The sequence below is a fragment of the Chenopodium quinoa genome, unplaced genomic scaffold, assembly GCF_001683475.1.
Source record: "Chenopodium quinoa cultivar QQ74 unplaced genomic scaffold, ASM168347v1, whole genome shotgun sequence".
Taxonomy (NCBI): Eukaryota; Viridiplantae; Streptophyta; class Magnoliopsida; order Caryophyllales; family Amaranthaceae; genus Chenopodium; species Chenopodium quinoa.
Window position 1 is genome coordinate 3,466,043 of NW_018742616.1, and position 21,368 is coordinate 3,487,410.

Sequence of the window (21,368 nt, forward strand, 5' to 3'; positions counted from 1 at the left end):
GCCGCCGCAGTCTTGGATGCTGTTATTTTACTCATGGCGTCAGCTGCAAAAAAAATAAACAGCAAAGTTAATAAAAATCCCAAGTAAACAAGGCGTGAAAAAACAGAGTATTTGTCAGGCCGGCTACCTCTAGAGCACCGACTGCTGAGGCCACAGGCGGCCAAAAAGTACTCGTCATAGAGCCACTTGAAGCTCGGGACGCAGTTTAGGGGTACTTGCTCTCGTACCCCTTAAGTAGAGTTCACCCTAGTCTCTACTTTGAAGAGTCCTTTGTCTAGGATCTCTTTTTTAGCCTTTAGGGGAACAGGCGGCATGCTGCGGCCGCCTGCGAGAAGAGGCGGATCCCTATTCCACTTGTTAAAGCGTTTGTTCAGCTCCGTGTCTGAACCCTCGATGATAAGGAAGGTGTTCCGGCAATCCTTCCATTTGTTCGCCTTACCTCTCGTCATGAGGTAGCCCCTATGGCTTGTTAATTGATACCAGCCGGTACCGCCCGACTTAGGGGTCTGGCTGAGATAGTTCATGTGGGCGAAAGCCTCAAAGCTTGGCTCCACCCCGTACATTTCGCACCCGGCCACATAGCCGAGTACGTTTACCCAAGAGTTGGGGGCTAACTGCCATAACCCCAAATCATACCCATCTAAAATCCGCTGAACAGCCGGATGTAATGGGAAGCGCAGTCCAGCTTTGATGGCCGCCACATAGCAGCCAAAGCAGCCGTCATCATAGCTGGTACCAGCCGGCCAGACGACAGTGTCTTCTGGATCCGGCACGAACAGTAAAAATCCGGGGCCCATTCTGTGGTTAGCTATAAAGCTCTCCACTTTGTCTTGCATGGCTGCGATCCGGCCCCGGGGTACCGTGCAGTAGTAGGGGGTGTTTTCCTCTCTGTAAGAGGCGGACGGCTCCGCCCAATTGCCCCCCTTCTCAACTGCATGAGAAAGCCTCGCCTCTTGTAGGCGGCTGTTTCTTTCTTCTGAGCCTGGAGAAGCGTGGCCAGAAGAGCTGGACTCGGACTCGTCCTCTGACGAGTCCGAAGAGGACGATTCCTCCCCTCTCCCAGAGGGGCCCGCCTCCTCTCCCTTAGAAGGAGCAGGAGAAAAGTTAGACATATCAACGGTGAAATGGGAAGGGACCACCTTGACCCCTCCCTCAGAACTGTCGGCTTGGCAGCCGCCTTGTTTCACTTCTACATCTGGCGCCTTGTCAGATGTTTCACTAATGGGCACCCTTTGGGAGGAGCCGTCCGAGTTTGAGATCCTAGCAGTCTTTTTTGTTCTGGCCATCACGTTCTGCATAGACACAGATACAGTCGGACTTTGTATAAAGGGCAAAGATGGGTCCAGAAAAGGGCAGGCGACACTCCTAGTCCTAGATTCAGCCGTCCCCGGTGACCGGCTGATCACTAACTTAGGTCGTGTCGTGTGCTTCCATGGTGCCATTTCAAAAAATAATAATAAGAAAAAAATTAAGAATAAGAGAACCGACGGTTACCTGAACGAGTGACGACTGATGAAATTCTGAAATCCTTTGCAAACGGCTTGTCAGAGCAGGCGGTAGGCAACAAAAGTCCAAAGTGTCAGAGCAAGTTCAGGGGTCCGAATGTTCTCTCGCAAAGTTCTCAAATGTGAAAATGACCGAAGTCAGCACTTCCTTATATAGGCAAAGTGAGAAGGCGAAGGGTCGCTTCCAAATTCAAAATTTGGGCGGGAAAATCTCTCGGCCATTTGCAAGGTGACACCTGTAGCAGGCCGTCGCCTGTCACCATGCGACACCTGTCACAGGTGACACGTGACCAGTCACGTGCCACCTGTGAGGGGCAAATGATTAGGGGATTTTTATCCACCAATCACCGTCTGACAAGTGGACCAACCAGGTTCCGCCACGTGTCCTTCACGTAGGCCAATAGGAGCCTGCCACGTGTCAATCACAGATACGTCCTCTACGGACCAATTGAGACACGGCACGTGTCCACCCATGCCAAATGGGAAAACCGGCCAACAAGGCCCAATCCTGTTTAGAGGCCCAGTCAGCCCTAGGTTTACCCTAAACCTAGAGAGTGGCACGCTTCCCGAGGTTATAAATACCCCTCTTAATCCTCATTAAGAGAGGGAGGACTCGAAAACAACACACGGATTACACATTAATGACTCTCACCTAGAGAAGTCTAAACACATTGATCACTCCTCCCCTAGAGGAACCAGATCTCCCCCCTTTAATTTCCGCACTTATTACTCCTCAAACAAGTACTGACTTGATCGGTGGAGGCGGAGCTCCTACCACAAGGAGTCTTCGTTGTTTTGCAGGTACAAGCGTCCGGTTCCAGTCTGGGTGTTGTAACTCTCCCGCAGGACACCAGAAAACCCCGAAATAGGTTGGATATTTATCATCGGTTAGGGTTGAAACGGGGTAACTTAATTAAGTCATTTATTTGCTTGCTCGGGTACGGTTAAATTTTAGTCCAGTTAAATTATGTTGAGTACATAGTATAATATTTACAAATATAAAATTAAAAATAAATGATACTAAACTAACAAAATTAAGAATAAAGTGAAAAGAATTTAAGCCTAACTCGAGTCACAGATTGTGATATGAAGGGTCATATTACTCAATACTCATATTGATCTGTCTTGTTTGACAAGTCCATTAGCCGGATTGATTCAACACTTTGATGAATTATAAAGTAAAAAAAAAAAAAAACATATCTTCTTTGGTACCACTTCAGTCACCTTCTACAAGGCTGCCCTAATTAATCTCCGTGATAAACAAATTTCGTTTATCACGGGAAAAACTGCTACCTCAAGTAATGATTTTACCCATTTTCACAGTAAAAATTATACTTTTGTCCCTGTGATAAACAAAACAGAGATAAACTTGTATTTTCTCCACCTTCTACACCACAATGACCTCAATTTTGCACAATGTAACATGTGTAACTAAATTAACTGACGATAAACTCTTGCTATGTTTCTAACGAATTTAACTACCCACAACCAACTATCCAGTCGTATGCAATCTCTACTATGGGCAGTGAGCTCTTGCCGCTCCCTTGTGAATTGCCAAGCTATCCATGCCTTAGTAATCAAATCCCAATTCATCAATAATGGCTTTATTGGTGATCGTTTAGTGTCAATCTATACGAGTTTGGGTTTCAACGATTATGCACGTAAGATGTTTGATGAAATTCCTGACAAAGATTTGGTTTCTTGGAATTCATTCATTTCTGGGTTTTCTAAAAGGGGGATTCTTGCTTTATGCTTGAATGCGTTTCAACGTATGCGAAATGAAGCAGACCTCAAGCCTAATAAGGTTACTCTGTTGTCGGTTATTTCAGCTTGTACGGTTGATGGAGCTTTGTGTGAAGGGAAATGCTTTCATGGGTTTGGTGTAAAAATGGGATATATGGAGGAAGTTAAGGTTGCTAATGTTTTGATTAACATGTATGGAAAGTTGGGTATGTTAGATGCAGCTTATGTATTGTTTAATACCATGAAAGCGCGCAGTTTGGTTACGTGGAACTCCATTCTCGCTTTACATGCTCAACATGGGCATTCTGATGATGTTGTGGGTTTATTCAACTTAATGAGAAGAGCTGGAGTTAAGCCTGATCAAGCTACTATGGTTGCTTTACTTCAAGGGTGCACTGAATTGGGGGTTGTCAAACAGGCAACAGTTGTTCATGCTTGTATATTCAAGTGCGGGTTTGAGGGTGATATGCTTGTTTCGACTTCTCTTATGAGCTTATATGCGAAATCAGGACAGCTGATTGCTGCGAACGTTATTTTTGGAGAGTTAACAAAACCAGATGCAGTAGCTTGGACATCTATGCTTGCAAGTTATGCTATGCATGGGTGTGGGAGTGAAGCAATCAAGCTTTTTGAGAACATGGTTGATGGTGGAATTTACCCTGATCATGTTACCTTCACTCATTTGTTAAGTGCTTGCAGCCATGCTGGTCTTATTTCTGAGGGAAGAAAATACTTCGAGGATATGTTCAGAGTTTATGGAGTTCAGCCTAGGATAGATCATTATTCATGCATGGTTGACTTACTAGGCCGTGCTGGGCTTCTTGAAGACGCTGTTAGTCTGATTAGGAGCATGCCAATGAAGCCAAATGTTGGTGTTTGGGGTGCCCTTCTTGGTGCTTGTAGGATTCACAACAATGTAGAGTTAGGGAAGGAAGCAGCAGATAATTTGTTTCTGTTAAACTCATCTGATCACCGAAATTATATCATGTTATCAAATATATATTCTGCCTCTGGTCAATGGAAAGATGCTTCCAAAATTAGGTCTATGATGAAAGGAAGGCGTTTAGTTGGGGACCCTGGATATAGTCTGTTTGAACATGGAAACAGAGTTTATCAATTTGTAGTAGGGGATCAGTCTCATCCAAATTCGGACAAGATCTATGCAAAATTGGAAGAAATAGTCAGGAAAGTTCACGAAGCAGGGCTGGTGCGGCAAACAGAATTCATCTTGCATGATGTTGAGGAGGAAGTTAAGATAGATATGATCAATAAGCACAGTGAGAAGCTAGCACTTGCTTTCGGTTTGCTGGTGACTAACACTAGTATTCCAATTACTATAATAAAGAACCTTAGAATCTGTGGTGACTGTCATTCTGTGATGAAGTTTGTGTCATTGATTGAGAAGCGTACTATTATTGTCCGGGATCCAAAACGGTTCCATCATTTTGCTAATGGGATGTGTTCTTGCAAGGATTATTGGTGATTATATTCCTTGGCTTTTGCAAATAGTTGCAACAGATGAGTTTGGTACTTACTAAGACCTGAAAGGATTTCTGTCAATTACTACATTAGGTAAACATGATTTGTGCTCACCCGTGCTATAATACTCTTATATCTATCTTTGCCTTGTTAAAAGTTTTTCATGCTCCCTTGGTTATCCACACTGCTGTTTATGTCATATTGAAGTCTACACTAGCTTTTAATTCTAGAATGCAGCCCATGCATTTTCACTCAATCCAAATACCAAGCTGATGCAAGCACACTTTTTCTCAGCTCGTACTACAGCACAGGTGCTCTTCAGATTGAGTATCACCTTGGACAATATCTTCTGCGTAAACATTAACTTATTACCGTCGTACCTATTATGCTTTCAGGGACTTTGGATATGATCATCAATATCCAAGTCCCCTTCTCCATTAAATATTGGAAATAGCAAACATCAAATAAGTCCTGCTAGTGGTCATCTTAGCAACTAAACTAAGGAAAATTGAGCATCAAAAATGAATTGGAGCAGTTATATGGTCAAAAGAACTGGAAGATTATGTTAGATGCATTGAAGACTTCATCTTCATGAGTGTACATCAATCTTAGTTGCATTCTAAAATTTGAACAAAAGACACCAATGCAAAAGGGAATTATGCATCTAGAAAAATCAACTGTTTATTCTTTATCTAAAATGAATTTTTATTAGGTAAATGAACGCCTTAATTACTTACAGATAACAGGAAAATTAGTTGTCGCGAGCAGGAAATGTCAGACTGATGAATAATGCAGCCACATAGGTACAGGGTAAAACCAAAAAGGATGAGTGCAAGAATCATATGTTAAGCTGCATATATTAACGGTTTGAAATTTTTATTTGACATCATTAAAGACAACTCGCAACCTAAACGATAGAAATACTTAAAATTTTTCAGGAGTAAGTAATCCTGCCCTACAAGCAATAGCAGCATTTTGAGCTTGACGAAATTGAGATCTTGAGACCTTGTGCACACAACACCAATTCAACTGCAAAGCTTGACATCTGATTTCCTGGATTGTCCATAATAGTGAAATGTCCAGTGGCATACTTCCCTGTAAAAGCTGTACCAGATTATGAGAACCAGTGTAGATGCTTACGTTATGTAATCGGTGTATTGCTGCCCATTTGATACCATGTAAACAAGCCAAAGCATCCATCTGTAAGGCAGAGACTCCGGAGGTCTGCAAGCAGCTACCATGTATTGTCTGCAATCGATCATCTTTCATAATCCAAGCTGCCCCGCCTGTCATAGACCTTTTGTGCCATGAGCCAGCAATTTGCATGACAGTATCAGCTTCTCCAATTGGATTTCGCCCAATATTTGCTACTCGAGAATCCAGAGGTTGAGCTTCAGGAGCTTGGTACTGCATTACTGCATTCGATGCTTCTGCTAGGATACAAATTTCAGTAAACCTAATTTCAGTTGATAATTAATTCAACCATTACAAATTTAAAAGCAGAATAATATGAGTAGCTAATAAAGTAATAAAAAATGAACCAAAAAAAGCCGTACTCCTATTAGGTTAAAATGAGCAGCACAATTTTGCAGAGTAATAACACGAAAATACAAAAGAAACAAAAGATAAAATTACCACCGAAGATGAGGAGTTAATAAGCGTACAATTGTTTGTCTTAGAAATCGAGGTTTCTGAGTTTAGAAAAGGGAAATTCGAAGTGTGAAACAACCAGATCAATTAATGTATTCCAAAGTTAATTAGCCTAGATGAAGATCAATTAATGTAAGGATGAATACGGTCATCTTGTCTTTACCTTAATTTTTGCAGAAATGGATTTATTTTTACTAAAATGAAATTATTTCTAATGAATATGAAGAGGACAAGCCGTACATGAAAAATGAGTACATCATATTTTTTTAATATTCAAGTGTTAAAACTTTTACTAAGGCCTTATTCACTTCACTTTAAAAAAAAAAAATTCAATAAAAATAGTTTCAGTTCAGTAAAAATAAGTTTATTTCAGTAAAAATAATTTCAATTCAGTAAAATTAATTTTATTTCAGTAAAAAATCGGTAACTGTAAAGAAGAAATATAATAAAGAATCAGTAAAAATAATTTCAGTTCAGTAAAAATAATTTAAGTTCAACAAAAATAATTTCTATTTTGTAAAAATAAGGTGAGGTGAACGGGGCCTTATTGATTATTATAGATATTATTGGTTAAATTTTACATTGGATACATGTGTAGCCGTGTAGGAGAAACATTTCACTTAAACAAACAAAAGGGATATCTAACTGAATTAAGTAAAAATAAAATAACTTGATATTATGAAAAAATTAGGATGAATCTAATAAAATCCCAAGTTACTATATGTTAAGAAAAGCAAAGGAAAAAAAAAATGATATAAAAATCTTATGATAATATCATAAGAAGTAATAATTTTGATTAATACTTTATTTTGATTCATGTTGGGACTTCCAACAAACCATGACCAAAACTAAACAATCTTACATAGTTTCTTTATTAATTTACCCAAATTGTCACCAATGTAAAATTCCGATGCTTAATATTATACAAGTAAATTTCACTATCAGTTGCTTTCCAAGAACAATGATGACCTTACTTTCTCTATTCGTATTAAACAAAGTGAAGATAACTTAAATTTCACAGTTTAAACTATTTTTTTTTTACTTAACTTAACTAGAATAATTATACTTTCTCTGTTCATATTATTTGACACATTTTATTTAGGCATGAAGAAGTTTCAATCAGGTCTAATAAGTTAAATACGTTTCAATAAAAACTAATAATTAATCAACTAAATTTCACTATTTATTTTTTTCAATTCACTATTTAGTAAACCAAATTCCACTTATATGAAGTTCTGATCTTGTAATAGTTGTATATAGAGTGGTATCCATTAATGAATTAGTTTAATGCGAAGACAATGCACCCGGGTGCATAAGCCAACGGGTTCCAACAAAAGTTAATGAAACATGGTGATTGGATTGGCCTATTGAAGGTAATATAGATATATTATATACAAAATACATTGCTTCTAATTTATTTGAGATTTAGAATACAAGCTTACATAACTTTAAACGTTGCTACGTTCATGAAAAACTAACAAAGCTCAAACAGGAACAAGCACAACAAAATGACTACAGACAACATAAATGCCTTGACTAATCTGGAGATAACATAAAAGAGCTAAGTAGTCTCGGATGTGGAATATGAGGTTGGGCACGGAGGTTCCGGAACTTGAACGAGTCCTTCAAGCATCTCTACGACCCTCCTCGTCGTGGGTCGTAGACATGGGTCATCTTGGATGCACCATATACAAATTTTTACCATTCTTTCTAATCTTTTCTTGTCATTTAGAGCCTCAGTATCATCCTTGACAAGTTCGTCAATTGTTTCCATTTGATAGCAGTCGAAGGCCCAATCAGTCAGAAGGATGACACCCTCCTCTTCATTGTTTTCACCCTGCACATTCCTCTGACAACATATTATCTCAAGTAACAGAATCCCAAAGCTGTAAACATCTACTTTTGCTGTGATGGGCATATTCTTGAACCATTCAGGGGCCACATATCCTCTTGTTCCCCTTGGTGCGGTATTTGTTTGGGTCTGATCCAATCTCAAAAGCTTTGCCAATCCAAAGTCTGATATTCGAGCATTATGATCATCATCCAGAAGTATGTTCTGTGGTTTTATATCACAGTGGATGACCTGGGTGCTGCAGTCTTCGTGCAAGTAGAAGAGTCCCCGAGCAATGCCCTGGGCAATCCGCAACCTCTTCTCCCAGGTTGGCTTAGGAGGCTGATAGAGGAAGTCAGATAAAGTACCATTGCTCATATACTCATACACAAGCATCCGATGCTCTTCTTCCTCACAGAATCCTACAAGCTTGACCAGATTTTTGTGATGCGTGTGACCTATCGAGTTCACTTCTGCCTTAAATTCCTTATCTGCATTTTGTGACAAGGCGTCCAATTTTTTGACAGCAATAGGAGTTTGAGTGCCCAATTGGTCACTGATAAAACCTTTGTAGACCACCCCAAAAGCGCCTCGTCCTAGTTCTTCATTGAACCTATTTGTAGCCTCATTAAGCTCCTTGTAGCTGAAGCTGCGGACACTGTAATTTCCACTTACTTTTGGGTTCTTACGATGTTCAAAGAAATAAAATCCGATGACAACAATACCAAGCAAAACAATATTGGCTGACCCTGACGTAGCTAGAAGTGCTGTCAACACCTTTTTTATTCTGTTATACTGCCTTTCATTGAAGCCACTGCTAATTCTGACCTTGATAAATGCTGTTCGACCAACAGAACCATCATCCTTCCCGTTTGTGAGAGGAAGCTTCTTTTTCCAGCAATCCCTACTTTCCCTGAAAATTCCAACAGCACAGAAGCAATCTGCCAGACAAACTTCTCTACACCAATCTATGGAAACATTCTGAAAGTGCTCATAATCAGACAGCGGCCAGTCTACATCTTTCAGCACCTTGAAATCAAAACGATTATTTTCTGGTGTTGTTTTGTCACAGCTCTGTGGAAGAAAACTCTGGAAGCATCCACTCATCTCATCTTCAGGATCTAAAACTGTGTAGCCCGGAGGGCATATGCAGTGCGGTTTGCTGTCGTTTCCTAACTTGCAGTAGCTGTTGTAACCACACACCCCGCTGCCTGTTTTCTGTATAACAGCTGTACAAATGTTATCTGGAGCAAAAGACTTGATTGACCATCCACCACCGGTAAGAGACGATGATTTTTTGTAGACATAATGTCTTAAAACACCGTCAAATTCAAGAATTACCCTCTGATAGATCACTTGTTTTTCAGATAATTCATTGGAGAACATGTCAGTAACAATGCTACCATTTCTGGCTACAAGATACAAGACGCCAGATTGGTTAAAAACCACCTGGTGTCCTACCTCTTTGTAAGACAAGTAGTATTCGTTTAAACTGTTGTAAAGAGGGAAGTGTGTGGTGTATAATGCAGCATTTCCATCTCTTAGTAGTGTAAATGAAAACCTGCCACCTGAATAGTTTTTTTCTGTGAAGCGAGCAATGAGCTTCCCACCAAGGTTCAGTACCTGCGTGGGCAAAAGAGTGTCAGTTGGCTCGTCAAAGCTTTGCCAAAGTATAGCCGAAGCCTGAGTTGCCAGCATGAAATTGCCAGTGTCAAGTATGGCTGCGTAGGAGAGCCTTTCACCACGACTGCTGCCATTGCTTACCAACTTAGCTCTCCATATCTCTAGCCCATCGGAGTTGGTTAGTGTCAAACCTTTGTCAGTAGTCAACTCTACTTTCGAGCCACTCAATACAAGATGATCTCTATTGGCACACCATGTAATGGTCTTTTCAGGGATTTGATTGAACCAAATGGCCAAGAGGAAACTTCCGGGTTCAATCTCCTTGAACCCGAAAGCAAAGTCTTTAGAAGGAGATACCCACGACGAAGAGGAATCACCTGCCTTGAGGAATGAACCTAAGGTTATATTGTTGTAAGCTTGAGCTGTGGTAGGAAAGGGTAAGAAAATGCAAATGAAAATGAAAATCAAATAAGGTAGTGGCAATGCCATGGAATAAGTTTAACTGGGGCTGGGAGTAACATATACAAAGTACTTGATTTTTTATTTATTTTTTTATATTTTTTTTTTTCTGAAGTTGTAACTCTGCTTTGAAAGAGGTTCTTGGTGCTGGTATAAATATTGTTGCTGTCACAAAAATTCCCTATTATTATTTTATTTTAATTTTTTTATTTATGTTTCTTGGTATATACTTTGATGATTTTTGTAAAGAGTCTTTCTTTAGCTATTAAAAAAAATAATAATAATAATAAAAAAAAAAGAACAAATAAATAGAGGAGACTTTCTTTGCCTGGTCTTTTTGCACTCTTGCTTCTACTCGTCCAGTTTAAAGACTTTTCTTTGTGGAAAGAAATACTATAACTAATACTCTGAAATGATTTAAAGACTTTTCTTTGTGGAAAGAAATACTTTGTAGTCCATTACAGGTAGAGGTGTTGATTAAGAGTGTTCGGGTCGAGTTTTGTGAGATCGGGTCTGGTTAATTTTCAAATTTGAATCATGCAAAATTATTATGTCCGTACATTTTCAAATATCTGGTTTTATTTGGGTCAATTTTGAATCGGGTCGGTCGGGTCAGTTTTTGACATCTCTAAATTATATGTTGTTATTTTTTTAACTTTTTTTTTTTTTGGCTTGCAATTTTTTTACTTCTATAATTTTTTATTTTTTTGACACATTTTACTTATTAATTTTATTCTCTCTTATTCAACAACTAGGTTAAAATCCCGTGCAATGCACGGTTGTTAAATATTTTTGACAATAATATTACAAAAAATAAAGTATATAAAAGATATTCAGAAATATTTTATTTGGGTATATATGGAATATGATTGTCAAACTGGAAAGAAAATATCATAAGGTATAAAAAGTTTACTTAAAGATTTTGCAAAAAAAAAAAAAAAAAAAAAAAAAAAGGAGAGAAGAGAGAGAGAAGCGAAAAAGGCGGGAAATTTTTTCACAAAGTAATGACTAGTGTCATGGAATGATTTGCTTTTATTATAGGTTAATAGATGTTTGCTGATTTATATTTCAAAGGCAAATATGTTCATGTGAATTTTTTAAACTTCATTTCAGTATATACGTACTTTTTTTTTAAATTTTTTATTATAACTTTGCTTAATTACTTCTCTAGAAAAATTGATTTTAATAGTCCCAACTTTTAGTCATCTGCCATAAACACTTCCACTTTTTGATTATCCTGTAATGGGTCTAACTTTGAGGATTCTTCCCAAATGGTCCTTAACTTGTTATAACCTGTTTAACAGGTTAAAAATATCAAATGTCGCATTTATTTATTTATTTGCCTCCACCACCCTCTCTCCACCCACCTTAGCTTCACCCTTTTTCACCACCCTCATGTAGCCTAGCCAACCACTTTCAAGTCCAGTTGCCTCCCTTACACCCCTTAACACTTTACCCCTCTAGCCACCTTCTCGGCCACCATCAAATCACCTCCTTCTCTCTTTTTCTCTCATGACAAACCACCCACCACCGCTGTTTAACTACCATGACCACCACCTTCTATCTCCTTCTTTCTTTCTTTCTCCACCACAAACACCACCTTCTTTCTGTGTTTCTTCCTGGTCACGCCGACCACTAGTGTGAGAAAAGAATTTATCTCTTTTTTAAAAATAAAAAATCATAGAATTGTAACACATGGCATTAATAACCGGTTGACCTGGTCATTTGAGGTTGATGACCTAGTTATTTTCTTCAATTACGTTGTTTTTATAATGAAACTAAAAATTGGATAATTAAAAAAAAATGTTGATGATACAATTTTATACCAAAAATAAAGAAATATACTCTATAACTTTAAGAAAAATAAGTCAATCATGAAATGTATAATCATTCTCATAACATTATACGGAGTTGCATTGTAGTCATACTTCAATCAACCATTATAAAATTTTTATATTTTATGGCTTTAATATCATGTAAAAATATCAATCAACTAAAATCTAACTTGATGGTTGAAGCCTCATAATTGTTTGTAAATTCTATCACCAACTATAACTTAAAGCCTTGGAGAGTGTTACATTTGTAAAGGACTAATAATCGAGTTGGTCTCAAGGGCAACAGAAATCAGAAGGTACACTAGAGGTGTCAAAACCTCACCTGACCGATCTGATCCGAATTTGACCCGAAGAATATCCGATTTAGATTTCAACTCACATAGACATAATAATTTAGCATGACTTAAGTTTGAAATTAGACCTGATTTGACCTGACCCGATCTTACCGAACCGGAACTAAATACCCAAATTACCGAATTGACACCTCTAGGTACACTGCCACACTGGCGTAGTGGCGTGAAGTAAGGGCAACTGGGCAAGTAATTGTGTTACGTTTGTGAGGGTTTAAATGACTGATTGACATTGATTTTGTTATAAACGAATATGGAATGAAATGGTTACGCATGTGGCATGTCCCAAATTTGAGAGCCAGGGGAGCTGTTTATTTTCTATAACTTGGTTGAATTTAGCAGACTATTATAACTCTAAAAGTCTAACAAGGCTGAGCCCAACTGCACTCCAGAAGTACATACATGTTGACTTGAAGTCGTCTCTACAAATTGACTATGAGAAGTGAGTTGACCATGTTGAAAGAAAGATTAGAAGAGTTAAACGCATATAAGGAGTATTTAATAAGTGCCCTAGCAAACCCAATAAATCCAACATGGTAATCACTTATGTCTTATTGAGTTATTGTGATATGGTTGTACCTTTTATAGAGTATATATCAATTATCGCACTTAAAAATAAAATGAACGTTAATTTCCCTTAACATGTTGGTTTAAGGTCTATAACCTAAATCAATGGGTATCAACCCAAAAGACTAGTATTATTTAATCAAAATTCTCCGGCTGTCATGATCCAATCCAATTAACATGTCTAGTAATAATTATTCAATCTAGAATATAGAATGTAAATTACTCCCCCACACATATAATAATGTCACTAGCGTCACTAGGCAAACTAACCATATGTAATACTATTGAAATTTGACAGCTATAAACTGAAAATTTAAACCTGACTAAACATTATCTCGTATGTATTACAATTGTTAAAGATTTAAACCCGACTAGCTAAACATTACATTATTATCTTTATCGTGCATTATTGTCCTCCAAGAACTTGTTACCTCTCTTTTGGGTAGATATTTCTAAGTTCCACATGAAAAGTATAAGTCATGAGATTTTTTATGAGGCTTCAAAAAAAAAATGTCCAACACAAATCCATACGGAATAAATCCAAAGCATACAATATCATATAAATGGGTGTGCTGTCTAAATAAATGTGATTTAAAGTCTATGTGAGTAAATTTCAAGGTCATTGACTAGTTCTATTCTTACAATCAATTGATTGCACTATAATTGTGGACCTTCACTGCTGGTTGAAAATTCAAACCTAACTGAATACATCATTGGGGTACAATCCAAGATTGTCCTAATCGGGATCCTAAGTGGGATCAACATTGCCAACATAACGTTTGGACTACGATTAATGTCAGGTACTCTCTCCGTTTTTAATTACTTGCTTCATTTCTTCATGTACGGAGTTTTAGGAGAAATTGAAAAAGTAATAAAATATGAAGGTAGTGAAGTTGGTGGAAGAATAAAAAACTGTAAAAAGCAAAAGTAGTTAAGAGAATCGGAGGAGAGAGTCTAAAAATAATAAAATATGATTTATGTTAGGTCCACTAGTTAAGATAAATGAATTAAATTTTGTAAAAGCTTTCTAAATAAGGAAATGGAACAAGTAATTAAAAATGGCCGAAAATGAAAAGTAAAGCAAGTAATTAAAAATTGATAGACAAAAGTATGTAAATTTTTTTGAATTGTGTTTATTTAGTATTCATGATTGAATACTTAAAAGTTTAAACAAATGAGCATACGAACTGCTGAGTGCTTATTTAATAAAAATTCATGTGTAATGCTCTGTTCACTTCACCTTATTTTTTGTAAAATGAAATTATTTTACTAAACTGAAATTATTTTTGTTGAATTTTAAATAATTTTTACTTAACCGAAATTATTTTTTGCTAAAGTGAAACTATTTTTACTGATTCTCTATAATTTTTCTTTTTAAAAGATATTGAATTTTACTCAACTAAAATTATTTTTACTGAATATTATTTTTGTAAGGAGAAGTGAAAAGGGCCTAAGTATCTATATTAATGTAAAATCATATATAGATGAATAGATCCTACCCCTCATTATCTTTATCCAAGTAGAAATGTAAAATCCTACCAACCTTAAAATCCTACATACGATCTAGATCGATCTCATGGTTGTTTTGGATCGAATAAGGATTTTACAACCAACACTTTTTTTTTTGTTTCTTTTTTTTGTTAATTTGCTCATTTAAAACTTCTAGATGAGCAAATTTTAATTATAGTACACCGCTTTGGTTTCAACATTATATATGGAACATTACCTAATAAAAAATGCAGCTTTAGTTTATGTAATGCATTTGCCCTTTAGGGTCTTCAAAAACAATGATGTTTGTGTCACACTTAAATGTTTAGGCATATGATTGATCCCACGCGCACCTTTGCCAATTGTTTGAGGATAATCATTTACTTTGTATAAACTATTTTATGATGTCCAGGAAGAGGTTGTTACATTTTAATTATAGTACACCGCTTTGGTTTCAACATTATACCGTTACTAAGATTGAGTGATTGAAAAAGTACGTGAATAGTTCAAATTTAAATGGGTAATTAATCTATCAACAATCAAGGAAAATTACTTTGAATTGATTTGGATTCATGGTTATTTTAAGCGTAATGAGCAGTCAAAGCAAATTACTTTAAGGCAGCTAGTAAAAAGTTACAAGGGATTAATTTAGAACAACAGCATCAGTCCTCTCAATGCATAAAGAGTACTTCAGATTATATACATTCATCATCGAGGTTCAGGATATGTATGACTGAATGAAACTTCGTTTACTGATGTGAAGCCAGCAGATGATAATGATGACAGGCCGCTTGTTGCCTGATCTGTATCTGATGCATGGCTCCTCCATGCCAAATTTTGCTCCATGGTAGATACACTTGGCTCACCACTGACAATCTCCATAAGATATGCTGGTTCTGAAGGAGATGGGAGGCTTTGGGAACAACCTTCGAGCACTAGAACTACATCTTTCATGATAGGCCTGCACCCAACATTTTCTTGTACACAAAGTAGTCCTATATGAATGCATCGTGTTATGTCATTGACTTGCCCATCTTCCCTCAGTAACATCGGGTCTATCAGTTCTAGAAGTTGTCCCTCCTTCCAGCATTTCCACGCCTGCAGAAAGTTTTTTAAGAAAATTGTAATTGAAGATAAGCTAGTTATCATTTGTTACTGGCGTATGCATACAGAGTTGTGTGTTCACCTTGCTTAATAGGTGCTCAAGCCGGCTTGGGTTGTTAGTTGCACTGTTTTTTCTTCCAGTAACAATTTCTAAGAGTAACACACCAAAGCTGAACACATCAACCTTTGTTGAAATCTTTCCATATTTTGCATATTCCGGAGGCATGTAACCACTGTAAAATATCAACAATATCACGGTAAGGAAATTTCTTGAATACTATATCTGTATCACAAGTTACTCTTTCCGTTGTCAGTGAATTTTATTACAGAAACTCGACCACTTTGGGTTTATTAGTGGTCAGACTCAGCTCACTTCATGCCTATCTGCATTTACAGGAAGTTGATACTACTCAGTTACTTACAATGTACCAACAATTCTAGAAGCACTTCCATGGTCTTCAAGAAAGAGTCTTGCTGTCCCAAAATCAGAAATTTTTGGATTCATGGACGCGTCTAGTAAAATATTACTAGCTTTGAGATCACGATGAATAATCCTCAACTGAGATTCTTCGTGCAGATAAAGCAGTCCACGTGCTATTCCTTCAATTATATTGTAACGGATCTTCCAAGTTAAATTCTCCCTTCTATTTGAATCTACAACACACCCACAACAACAAAAAATAAATAAAAGAGACAGAACTGTATGCTGTATGGAACTGATTAATGGTCTTTAAGAATAAAGGATTGTAGAATGGTTGAAATTTACTGAATAAAATATGATCTAGGCTTCCGCTGAGTGCTAGTTCATAGATTAAAATCCGTTCTTTAACTCCCAAGCAAAATCCAATGAGCCTGACTAGATTTTTGTGATGAAGCCTAGCCACTAACTGTACTTCATTTTTGAATTCGGCTTCTCCATGTGCAGTACGACAAGTTAGCCTCTTAACCGCAACTAGCAGGCCATTTGGAAGCCTTCCCTGTACAAGAACATAAACATACACTTTATTTAGATATTAAGTCCTTCATATTCTCAAGAAGTGAGGTAAGCTGCCATACCCTGTAAACCACACCAAAACCACCTTGACCAAGCTTGTTGGTTTCAGAAAAGTCATTTGTCGCAGATCTTATTGTTTTGAAGCTGAACTCGAAGCACGACTCTATACTTCCAGCTCCAACAATGTCATCTGTTAGTGTACATACAGTATTAATAATAATAATAATATCTGACTTTAACAAAAAATATTGAGCAACTGTCTTTAGATTATTACTTTTAAGGTCTAAAAATGAATGTGATCACTTCCTCTTTCTGTAAACAAAAAACAAATCAAAAGAAGGCAGGAAATAAATAGAAGACAGGAACAATTTCCATAAGTTCCAAGAAGCAAAATCTTTTCTGCTTCATATCTGATGATTGTTGTGTCTAAAGTTCCCAATTCTGTCAGCATGTACATTAGTACAAACAATGCCCTCCTTTACTAATAAAAATGATAACTTTTCTCGGCATTTTTACAGATTATATTTGTGAAATTCAATACAAGAACAACCAATTACCAAACCACACTCTAACTTTTGTTGAGATGTAAACCAAGTTTTCATGTCCATAATCACTGATTATACTGCTAATAATGCACTATTACTCATAACAGTAAAAACTTGACAATTATCCTTAGGGAGCTGAATTGAGCAATAGAAGTTTATAATTTGTATAACTCTTAGCTGATGACCTCATACACTGTAATAATAAAAGACTTATTTTAGTTCAAAGATATTAAAACTATTGATAAACAATATCCAATAAACAAAAAGTCCCCACTTAACATCGTACCTAAATAACGAAGAAAAAAAAAACTCCATTTCAAATTCTTTCAGTTTTTTTTGTAAACCTACTACATTTAACTGTGCTGAAAGACTTCAAAACTCTATCTCAGTATAATAAATTAATGACATTTACTGACCTTTGTGATCCCAGTGTTGCTTCCTTTTCTTCAAGATCATCCTAGTGCCAATTATGAGGACCGATAATGTTACAACACTAATTATAGGAAGGATAATAGTAAACACAGCTGTTCTGTTTTCTGCTCTACTCTCTGCACAATCAAAAAAGGAATGGACATTAAATTTAGAATTCACAGCTTTTCATAATCTGAATTAGATACATGAAGGGGAAACAAACTTTTTCTGGTGTTAGACGAGGGAGAAACTGAAGGTGATGGAGCAACAGATTTGGTAGACTTGTAGAATGGATAGAGTTCATATCGTAGAACACAACCAGGTGTAAAAATCCTTGCTCCGCTCTTTCCATTACAGTATTTATCACTTTGATTTGCGGCTTCTTTCAAGCAGGCAGTACAATCACTTGCAGATAAGCTAGGAAGACAATAGCCACCTGCATAGATGGTCAGATGGTCAACAAGTTTTGCTTCTTCAGTTGCAAAGTACTGAGGCTCGTTGTATCCGGAAGGGAAAGAGGATGAAGTTCCTTCAGCAGCTACTTTAACAGCAAGTTTAGCTGTTACATTAGCTAATGTCCCACCAAACCGAGAGAGGTTAATAGCTGAGACACCGGTAGCATTGCACGCGTGTTCTGAAGGGTGTGTGTCATCTGTTTGTGGCTTTAGGGTGGCTGGAGGGATGCATTGAACCATACAGTCGGCGTCTGCCCCCCAAGCAACGATCTGTTTTTGGACAGGACAATTGCGGCTGAGATCAGAGGCTGATTTGCTGATGCAGTTGTAACAGTCATCAGAAGAAATCAGGTCTTTCCTACAAAGGCCTAGACAGTCAGGAAGTGGTGTTGGGGGATACACTATGGCTGTAGTACTGTAAAAACCATCCTGGTCTTTCACACCATCAGCAAGTGCAGAGAGTAGGCTATTCCGAGATCGGATATACTGACTGTCACTGCTGAAGTTGCCGGTGGAGTAGCATCGGTAATAAGTATTACCTGCTGCTAACATTAGGCTATGATTCATGACAAAGTACAGAAACCAAAATATCCCCATTTATGTCAGAGTTATGTGGTAAGAAGATCAGTAAATAGTTGTTTGAGTATAAGAGGAAATTTGTAACAAACTGCCTAGCCCAGTTGCCCAAACCACTAGTCATTTTCCTACTTTAAGAGACAAAAATGTAACAGGACTCGTTGACATGATAGGCATGTCAAGGGCAAGATATAAACGCAGCTTGAACTTTAAACCCTAATACTTTAACCGGTTAATCTAATTAACATAGCATACCAACAGTCCAACACTGACCCTTTTTTTTTTTTTTTTTTTTTTTTTTTTTTTTTTTTAAAGACTCTGTAGAGAGTCCAAGATCTTGCGTAAAAATTGTGTCATTTGGAGTATTTGATTTGGAGGTATTTGAAATATTACATTCAAAGGCCGTAAGAGTAAAGACTTGAAATTTATGCAAGAACGATGGAATAGAGGAATTAAATTTTGTGGAAAAGTCATGTAATCAAATAGTACAGGCGTATAACTCCATTCTCCAAGTGCTTTCTTTAATTTACTTTAGCTGTTTGGTCACATACGTGAATAAAGTTGGCCCAATAATCATATTCATCTTTGTCTTACTCCGATCCAATCCTTTTTGTTTTTTCCACTTTTACCGTTTGACTAACTCTGATCCGATCTTTTTTGTTTGTCACTCTTTTACTTTCAAATACGTAAGAGTTCTCTACGTTCTTTTTTCTTTTTATACAAACCTCAGTTATAACATTCCGAAATTCTTTTATTCTTAAATAAACCCTTGCTAAAAATATTTTCAACTTGAGTACGAGACAATAATGAGCAAAAACTAGTTGGTGAACTAGGTTTTCTTTTATTAGGTGATACAATAATGGTCAAATGCCCATTTCGCCTTCCATTAAATAAAGTTTGATAAATAGACAAAGCATGCAGCTACCAAAATTGTACTCTCTCCGTTTCGTATTAATCGCAAGACTTTCCTTTTACATCGGTTTCATATTAAATACAACACTTTTATGTTTGGAAAGGACCATTATTTTATAATTTCTCTCTCCCACTAACCCTACTTTCACAAATATTTTATTATTTCTCTTTTCTACCAATTCCACTTATACTACTTTTTTTATTATTTCTCTCTCTTACCAACAATACTTTATATTATAAAAAACCCTCTTTTGGGTCCCACTCTATAAATTTTCTAAACCTTTGTGAACACCTTAATGTTACGATTAATACGAAACGGAAGGAGTAATATGAAAAGCAACTGAAAACAACGAATGACTCATAGATAAAATTGTACTACAGGTCTACAGCAATACACACATCAATTCCCAAAGTCTTAGCAATATAACAAACAAAGATTAACAAACAAAACAAAACAAAATATGGTAGCACTACTAGAAAACAAGTCATTTCCAATGGAAAAATTTCGTTGGAAAACCCGTTGTCGGAAAAGATGTTTTAGGAAAAACAACCTTTTCCGATGGAACTTTCGACGGAATTCTTTCGTCGGAAGAGATTTTCCGGGCTCGGAAAAGTCCGCCGGAAATTTCCGACGGAAGCAAATCCGCCGGAAACTTTCGACGAAAATTCTATGGAAACTGATTTAATGAAATTAAAAAAAAAATACGCCGCACTACCAGCGGCACGGCGTATCACCACCTCAGAACACCACCAGCCCTTAACTAACCCTAAGCCCAGACCACCATCAGACTGTCACTCCCCAAACTAACCCTGATCCACCTACCACCACTACCACCGAACCCTAACCCAGATCCACCCAAATCAGCCACCATCACCGAACCCTAACCCAGATTCACCAACTACCACCACCGAACCCTGATCGGAAACTAACCCAGATTCACCAACTACCACCACCGAACCCTGATCGAAAACTAACCCAAATTCACCAACCACCACCACCACCACCGCACCCTAACCCAGACCCACCTAACCCAAACCCTGACCGAACTCTAACCTAGATCCTCCCATATCCTCCTAAATCCTAAACCCACCTAGATCTAAACTATCCCCACCCTTACCCTAAACCACCTAACCCAGACCCACCAAACCCAAACCCAGATCCACCCAAACCCTGACCGAACCCACACCCAATCCAACCCACCTAAAATCATCATTGCATCATGAACGACCAAACCAACCACCACAACCCAAAAGTTTAATAAAAAATTCAAAAACAAAAATTAAAAACATTAAAACGCACCTTAAAAATCGAATTAGCTTCGAATTTCACCTCGAACCTTGTTTACTAAGGCCAAATTCGACTATGAAAACTCTAGATCTAGCATTTTCATGGTCGAATTTGACCTTAAAAACCGTTAATGTGTTATAAACCATCACCATTATCGGCTTTTACCCACCATGGATAACATCAGAGAAGAGAAGAAGAGGAGAGGGGCGTGAGAAAAAATTAGAGAAGAGAAGAGGCGTGAAAAGAGAAGAGGAAAGAGGAGAGGAGAGAGAAATGAGAAATGAAAAGGGGAGGGGGATAATTCCGTTTTAATTAGGGTTTTGGTTTTTTTTTTTTTTTTTGTTTTTAAAAAAAAAACCATAATTCCGTCGGAAAGGGTTTAAATTCTGTCGGAAATTTCCGACAGGATTAATTTCGGCGAGTCCATTGATGGTCAGCTTAAGTTGGTCAACTTCTTCTTAGCCGGCAATTGTTCTGAACTTTTTCATGTGTCGAATTGGTCTATCGAAGAGTAGTACTTGAACGAATGTGTTGTTCTTGACCAAATGCTGTG

General features: G+C 37.3%; 4 protein-coding genes across 5 annotated transcripts; 1 reads left to right on the forward strand and 3 right to left on the reverse strand.

Annotated features, from left to right (window-relative positions):
• The first annotated feature begins 2,423 nt into the window (after positions 1-2,423).
• On the forward strand, positions 2,424-4,902 carry LOC110721346 (pentatricopeptide repeat-containing protein At5g40410, mitochondrial-like). The gene has a single exon (XM_021900482.1). It carries the CDS (start codon positions 2,965-2,967, stop codon positions 4,729-4,731), a length of 1,767 nt encoding a protein of 588 aa, XP_021756174.1. The 5' UTR covers positions 2,424-2,964; the 3' UTR covers positions 4,732-4,902.
• Positions 4,903-5,455: 553 nt separating this feature from the next.
• On the reverse strand, positions 5,456-6,444 carry LOC110721347. The gene is made up of 2 exons (XM_021900483.1): positions 6,363-6,444; positions 5,456-6,157 (listed from the first exon to the last, which is right to left on the reverse strand). Exon 2 carries the CDS (start codon positions 6,138-6,140, stop codon positions 5,652-5,654), a length of 489 nt encoding a protein of 162 aa, XP_021756175.1. The 5' UTR covers positions 6,141-6,157; positions 6,363-6,444; the 3' UTR covers positions 5,456-5,651.
• Positions 6,445-7,714: 1,270 nt separating this feature from the next.
• On the reverse strand, positions 7,715-10,696 carry LOC110721657 (G-type lectin S-receptor-like serine/threonine-protein kinase LECRK3). Its single transcript, XM_021900855.1, has one exon. The coding sequence runs from the start codon at positions 10,318-10,320 to the stop codon at positions 7,939-7,941; it is 2,382 nt and encodes a 793-aa protein (XP_021756547.1). The 5' UTR covers positions 10,321-10,696; the 3' UTR covers positions 7,715-7,938.
• A 4,442-nt stretch (positions 10,697-15,138) lies between these two features.
• Positions 15,139-19,144, reverse strand: LOC110721658 (cysteine-rich receptor-like protein kinase 27). 2 transcript variants are annotated; one of them, XM_021900857.1, is made up of 7 exons: positions 17,808-19,144; positions 17,590-17,721; positions 16,691-16,791; positions 16,401-16,611; positions 16,057-16,288; positions 15,717-15,867; positions 15,139-15,628 (listed from the first exon to the last, which is right to left on the reverse strand). In XM_021900857.1, exons 1-7 carry the CDS (start codon positions 18,634-18,636, stop codon positions 15,239-15,241), a joined length of 2,046 nt encoding a protein of 681 aa, XP_021756549.1. In that variant the 5' UTR covers positions 18,637-19,144; the 3' UTR covers positions 15,139-15,238. The 2 variants fall into 2 exon arrangements, with proteins under 2 accessions (XP_021756549.1, XP_021756548.1); XM_021900856.1 differs by having other exon boundaries at positions 16,691-16,818; positions 17,808-19,141.
• Between the last annotated feature and the right edge of the window lie 2,224 nt (positions 19,145-21,368).